General features: G+C 32.5%; 1 protein-coding gene across 3 annotated transcripts in view; it reads left to right on the top strand.

The window, feature by feature from the left end:
* Positions 1–7,008, top strand: part of LOC116004535 (carbonic anhydrase 2-like) — a 14,621-nt gene extending 7,613 nt beyond the window's left edge. For 2 of the 3 annotated variants that reach the window (XM_031244627.1, XM_031244626.1), the window contains exons 3-10: positions 1,242–1,306; positions 1,620–1,763; positions 3,418–3,466; positions 3,708–3,824; positions 5,042–5,095; positions 6,096–6,181; positions 6,297–6,402; positions 6,673–7,008. In XM_031244627.1, the coding sequence (XP_031100487.1) occupies positions 1,242–1,306; positions 1,620–1,763; positions 3,418–3,466; positions 3,708–3,824; positions 5,042–5,095; positions 6,096–6,181; positions 6,297–6,402; positions 6,673–6,837 (786 nt within the window). In that variant the 3' untranslated portion in view covers positions 6,838–7,008. Of the gene's footprint in view, positions 1–801; positions 924–1,241; positions 1,307–1,619; positions 1,764–3,417; positions 3,467–3,707; positions 3,825–5,041; positions 5,096–6,095; positions 6,182–6,296; positions 6,403–6,672 lie in introns of those variants that run through there. The other variant, XM_031244628.1, reaches the window with a different exon arrangement.
* The last annotated feature ends 483 nt before the right edge of the window (positions 7,009–7,491 follow it).

The raw sequence follows: 7,491 nt of genomic DNA, 5'->3' as shown, positions 1-7,491 counted from the left end.
TTTAAAAAAAAAAAAAAAAAAAAAAAACCTTTTGGGCAACAGATAACTTTCCTATTTTGCGAATTCATATAATGTGAATAAGTTATCAATAGGTTGATTGACTTATTATCCTTTTCGGATATAGCGTGTTTCCAAATAGGATAGGTAGTCATTTGTTTTTTAATTAGTTATAACTAAATTGGTACTACATTTTTTTAAATTATCTTTTAATATTAATTTTATGTGACATTAGTTGATTAACTTTTTTTGTATTCTTTACAAAAGAAAAATTTTGATCCTCGAACATGATTATAATGTCTCTGGTGTATAGCTACTTTATTAACCTACTGAAGCACAAAGAGTGAGCTCAAACCTACTCCCAGTGAGAGTGTAAACTGGGACACCGGGTGTCACTAGACCACAAAGTCTTTAGTTTAATTTTTATATTTAATTGTACTTTTTAAATAGATAAGTTTTTATAAATTAATATTATAAAATTAAATTATAAATAATTCTATTCAAATATTAATATTTGAATTAAACACATAAAATGAGAGGAATATAGAATATAGATAAGCATGGAAAACATTCCTCCATTTTTTAAGTGTATATGAGTACATGTATTCCAAGTTTTTGGTACCTACCATAGATATAATATTCATTCCTTTTTGGGTTGTGCCCCCATCACCGTCCAATTCATCGCCCAACGCCCATTGGCATTTGCCCCACTTTACACCTTCTATTTTGGCGTTGAAATATTCACAAATGACCCTATAACTGTGGTTGGGCATTTGACTCCGTATCCTTAACCACGGTTACCCCTTTCTATATAACGCTGCCCAATTTCCGTTACAATCCACAATCTCTCTTCTCTCTCTCTCTGTACTCTCTCTGTTCTCGCAGGAAAACTAGACAACCTTGGAAGCGCTGCTTTAGCTTCAGCGGTAACCAAACGGAACTTCCTTAATCGCGCTTTAATGTTTCCACCTAGTATTCACTGTATAGTTTTTCAATTTGATCGAATTCGGTGTCGATTCTTATAGCATTTCCGGTCGGGTTTTTTGTTTTTTTTTTTCTTTGATCACTTACAACATTAGTAGAATTGGATACACGTTCATATGTTTGTGTTGGTTAATCGTTGTTTTGGTTTTAGTTTTTGAGTTTTGAATTTTGATCGTCGAAATGATCGAAAAAGTTTTGGTGGGATTGAGGATTTTTTGGGACAGAAATCTGAGGTTTATTGTGGATTTGTTGACTTGCAGGTTACGACGAAAATGGCGGACGAGACATACGAGGAAGCCATTGCCGGCCTGAAGAAGCTTCTCAGGTAGTACAAAACGATATGATCTGTCGTTTTTTCCCCCATTTTGCCCCTTTCGCGCTCCACTCTCCTTTTTCCCGTGAATAAGAGGCACGGAAAACAGGGATGATTCCTCGTTTCGTTTACGTAATAATTGTCAAAAAAGCTGTTCTGATCCGTCATTTTAGACTTTAAAAAAAACACGTCCAGGAGTCGTATGAATTGATCATCATCGTCCTCGATATTGAATTCGGCGTTTCTCACCTCTTTGTTTGGGACGATGGGCCCCACGCGTTTATTGATTTTGTTTTTTTTTTTTTTGTTTTTCTTTTTTGAATAGTGACAAAACTGAGCTGGAGGGTGTTGCCGCCGCGAAGATCAAGCAGTTGACGGCGGAGTTGGAGGCAGCGGCTGCCGGGAAAACGTCTGACGCGGTTCAGACGATCCGAACCGGGTTCGCTCACTTCAAGGGGGAGAAATTCGAGTAAGTCAATGAACTCGTACTTGTTTCGAACTGTCTTAACAATAAAAACTGAAAAACAACTGCGATACTCTCGTATATGCTGTCTTAATGTAAGCGTACGAATGTTTTATTCAAATCTTAAAATAATTTACCTGTCAACAACTTTTCTGGCTATATTTATGATCTTCTATTTTTATTTTTTTAATTTAACTTTCACGAATATATATAAGGAGTAAATCTTTGTTTAATTTTTACAATCCACTTTCTTATTTCAAAAGAATTTATTCAAATTTTGTTTATTTATTTATATTTATATATAGTACAATTTATCCTTTAACTGTTCACTTTTGTAGATTATGAGTACTATATTATATTGCATTTATTACTTTTCTTATAGTGGTGGGTAGAAGTTTGGAAGAAAATAATTTTTATTTTTATTTCTTAAAGTGCGTGCGAAGTCCAAACTCCAAATAGGATTAACAGTTTTTTGTTGGATGGACATGGATATTAAATTGATGAATATAAAATTAAATTAAAAGCATCTTCAGTAGATTAATCTTTCATTACACATAATATTCCTTTTTTTTAAAAGGGTATTAAATAATTTATTTTCCATATCAAATTTTGTTGGAGAGTTTTGGTTATGTTTTTTTTTCCAGAGAATTTGACGAGATATTAATTTGGAGAGAATTAACAAAAGTGTGTATTTGTGTATTACATTTTCCAATTTTTATTGAAAGGATACCATAGACAATTAAAACACAATCATTTGTATTATATTTTAAGAAAAAAATCTAATTTTAGTAATTGATATTTTAGTTTGTGAGAGGATAAGAGTGCACTTCTTCTTTACATAATGCTAATATAACTTAATGCTTTATATATAAATTTACCTTACAATAAGTTAATTCTAGTTTTAGTTCACATTCTATTAATTTAGTGAATGCTATTTCTTTCATTACTATTTTTTTTAAAACCAATGTAATTAGTTTTAAAATTTAAAATTATTAGTAGTATACCTTAATTGGTAAGAAATTTAAAAATTAAATTAAAATTTTCATTATAATAATTGTGATAGGAATGAAATATGAATGGTTCAGTGAACTGCCACGTGTCCTTCTAGTTCCTTCATCTAGCTGTATGTTTCGATAGTGACTCCCCATTCTCCGAACTTATGGTTGTATACAAACAACGTGCATCATTTTCGGTTAGTAATACAAATGATTCGTGGAGAAATAGGATATTAATTACATGCTCTTTAGTTTCGTTGTCCGTTAATGCATCAATCACGTTAGTTTAACAATTAATATGATTTTTAATATTATTCCATCAGTATGTAAGTTTTTTTCTTTAATAGTATCTATTTATTTGATTAATTTGTCAATCAACTAGAAAAATAACTTATCTAAAATAAGAGAGAAATAGTACAGGGGTGTTAGCTAAATAACTGTTAGCTTATTGAGTTAGTGGGTTTGACTAATTGATAGCATTAGCTTATTGTAGAAATATGTTTGGTAAATTAGTTGTTATTTAATCAAGTCAAACAGCTAATAGTGGCCAATTAAGTTAAAATTGATTGATAAACTATGTAACAAATAGGGCCACAATCTCTGAAAGCCAAATACGTAATCATGTAAAATTTGATTGAATTTTATCTTTGCTTTTTTGTTTTCAGGAAGAACCCTGATTTGTATGGGCAGCTCGCCACAGGTCAAAGCCCCAAGGTGAGTTCTTAGTAATTTGATGGTGCAATTGATTTTTCTGAATAGTTTAGGAGCTTATTTGGTTATTCTTCTTTATATTTGTATAATAATTGGAAATAATACTATTTGGGTGTTTGTTAAATTTTTCAATAATGATGAAGTCGTTTGGATATATCCATTTTCTAAGGTTGTACATACATACGAGATTATGTCCGTAGATTATATCCATATGATTGATAGGTGGTTGGTTACTCACATGCAGTTCATGGTATTTGCCTGCTCCGACTCCCGCGTTTGCCCCTCTCATGTCCTCAATTTTCAACCCGGGGAGGCTTTCGTTGTCCGCAACATAGCCAACATGGTCCCACCTTATAATCCGGTAATATTAAATAATTTATACATTTTTTATTTCATTATTTACTCATATACTAAAATTAAAAAGAAATTCCTGATTTTTCATCATTAATATAACCTTAAATCATCGCTCAGATCTTGTCCTTATTTACTGCTCCAAACTGTGTCTAACTGTCCATGCCTGTTAGGCACTCTCTTCAAGATAGCAATGGATAAGGGCTTTAATTTATCATAAACCAAAGACCATATAAGGATAGATTAAGAAGCCTGCTGCCTTGACATTGTTTGTAGCTAATGATTTTCTGTTTCGATTTTAATGATGTGGGGCATTATTGTTTTGATACAATTATGATGTGTGGTTGATAAGGGGCTAATGCATGATACAAGAAAAGGAAAAGAGATTCGTCTTTATGCCCTTGGATGACTTTGACCATTATTAATTTAGGAGTGTTCACTACGGAAGCAAATATGTTAAATCAAATGAAAAAGAAAAGAAGAAAAAACAAAGAACAAAAGGGAGTGGCATAGGAAAGACGATAGAGTGATGTGGTTATATTATAAAGTTTGCTTTTCATTTCTTTTTCTTCGGATTTAGTTTTAATAGTAATACTATGAGAACATGAATTTTAGTGAGGCCCTATCAAAATATAAATAAACTATAAATTGAAGAAAATGATTCGCATGAATATTATGGAGTAGAATTTTTTTGAATAATACATAGTAGAATTTAGACCAGTCATGAAAATATAATTTTGAGCAAATATAATCACAAATATATATATTAACTATTGGGTTAGGGTTGGACTAGGGGCCTCCAAAATTTTGAGGTCCTGTGTTGTTGCCCATCTTGCACGCCCTAAAATCCGGCCATGTGCATCAGTTTATTCGAGTAAAAAAAATATTATCACATAGGGTGAAACTTTTAAGTGTGGGAAATAGCATCATTCTTGTTCAAAAGCTAAGCATTTATATTTATGCTGATTAATTTATGAGATTGATTGAGTTGGTAACCTCAAAATAAATAATGTTTTCCAACTTAAACATCTACCTAAAAAAGAAAAAGAAGTAAAGAAAAGAAAAATCAGATGTACATAAGAATGCCTTTATTGGATGTATGATGAGTTGTCTGGCTCATATTTTAATCCAGAATATAATATATATAATAATAATAATAATTTAAAAGTAAATAAAAGTTTATATTATTTAATTATACATTTGACTTAATTAGCTGATGTGGTCCAGGCCAAGTATTCCGGAGCCGGGGCGGCCATCGAATATGCTGTCATGCATCTAAAGGTCAGTAATGATGATGATGATGATAATAATGGTTGATCCATTTATTGTGTGATTTTAAGTGGTGGATCCTACATGCTCCTCTCTATCTATCTACAAACACCACAAATGTTCCTGTCTTGCTTTTCCTAGCTCCCTGCTAACTTTCTAGATCTACTCGAAAACCAAATTTTATTTCCAGGGTTTAACCTTTTATAACCTGACACCCAAAACATGATTGGTTTGGGGTTGGTTGCTTTACTACCATCAATACAGCTATGAGATAATATACTATGGCTATAGGTATGGGTTTGGTTGTATTACTACCATCAATACGGCTATATAGTAATATTAATCACTGCAGTACAACACTATATACACTTGGGCATATTTTAGAACTAGTTATGGGTTAAAGCTAGGTGTCATGGCAATTTGAAAAAATGTAAGATATAAAATAGAGGATGGGTAAATATAAAAAATATAGCCATATATTTATAAATCTTTTTCTTTAAGTATTTAAAAATATTAATATTAATTCTTTACTAGTTTTATAGTTTTTTTAGTACTATTGAGTATCGACTCTATTAGAGTGTAGTATCTGTTAAATATATTTTCTGGCTAATGATAATTGTGGCTAAGTGACATGCAGTGACTCTCCTAAATGAGAGATCATGAGATTGATTATCAGAGGTGATATTAACTTTTTGTGTTTCAGTAGTATTAAAAAAATTAATATACTTTCTAATTTAGTTGTAGCCCAAAGTTTAATTAAATTTGTTTTGGTGATATTGAATATATTACACATGCATGACACAGTTATCGTTGCCATCTGACATGGAAATCACTTACTTACATATACAAACAACTTTAATATTAGCTTTGCTCTTAAGTAAGCGGGAGAAGCAAAGGTTGTTGCCTAGAGTCTAGGACCTAGGTCTTAGGTTTAATAAAATTTCCCCCTAATCTTTCGGAGCTAGCCAGAAGCTTAACCAAATTAAATTTAAGTAATTTAATTATGCATCAGGTGGAGAACATTTTGGTCATTGGACACAGCCGATGTGGAGGGATAAAAGGACTCATGCATATTCCTGATGATGGGACCACCCATAGGTCAGTAATTCAATCCTTTTAACCTTGGTAATTAATTTGTTAATTACTGACTGGGAGAAATAATTAGACTGTTGATAGATGATCTTCTCATCCCACTTTTCTCTTCAATGTGCAGTGAATTTATTGAGGAATGGGTGAAAATTGGTATGATTGCCAAGTCCAAGGTGAAAGCTCAGTGCAGTGATTTGGGCCCTGATGAGCAATGCGAATTGTTGGAGAAGGTAATTTTTGCATTTTTTGAGCGCTTTACCTTTGCCGAGTGTTATATTATCTGGACAATACTAAAAATCAAATACAAAAAGATAAAAATGAATACCAGGCCGGATTTACATGGTTCGACAGTATGTCTATATCCAATTCCTATGGTTACTCCGATCCGCTTGGGAATTTGCCAATCTCTTGATTGCTCTTTCAATTGGTTATCAGATTGAACAATTCTCAATTAATTTGTTATTTTGGTCATGGCTAAATTCATGGTTGAAAATTTTCAGGAGGCTGTGAATGTATCATTGGGTAACTTGCTAACTTACCCTTTTGTGAGAGAGGCTGTGACGAAGAAGACCCTTGCTTTGCAAGGTGGACACTACGATTTTGTGAAGGGTGGTTTTGACGTTTGGAACCTTAACTTCAGCCTTTCTCCTTCTATCACAGTATAATGCCATGCAATTTTACTTGTAATATTATAATTTCCTAATAAGTTTTTTTCCTTTGTTCAGTTGTATCTCTTATGTGTAAATCTGTCCCTACAGAATGATAGGGACACAAATAAGGTTTCCTTGGGTTTCATGGAATTATAATATGAAATTTTCAGTTGTTATGCCTTTCTACAAGTCGTACTTTTAACTTCTTGTCAAAATGTTCAGTGACAAAATACAATGACAACGTTGAACTAAGTAAAAAAACCAGAACAATATTCTTTATTCTATACAAAGAATGCCTTTCGGATCTTCTGTAACTCTCTGGTGACATCTTTCATGGGGCCATGGGGGTGTGATCCATTGGTGATAGAGAAGAATAGGTAAGCCCAATTTTGAACAAAGAAATTAAATGAAGAAATCATCCATCTTACTCTCTTCAATTTCCACCAACTAGCCAGGATTAATTTCCAAAGGTTCTTCTTTCGATTGTATTCATCTATGATTGCTTTCTTGGAATGCTAGAAGCAATGGATCTACAATCTTCATCACTTAATTAGGCAATGCTGCCTCAACATATTCACGAAGACTACAACAACCATCACGGGAAAAATCATATGTAGATCTTTTTGTCGTGAACATTTTCAATAAAAAGATTTGGGGGGGGGGGGGGGA

The sequence above is a fragment of the Ipomoea triloba genome, chromosome 14 (genome assembly GCF_003576645.1).
Source record: "Ipomoea triloba cultivar NCNSP0323 chromosome 14, ASM357664v1".
NCBI lineage: Eukaryota > Viridiplantae > Streptophyta > Magnoliopsida > Solanales > Convolvulaceae > Ipomoea > Ipomoea triloba.
This window is presented reverse-complemented; position numbering and strand designations above follow the sequence as displayed.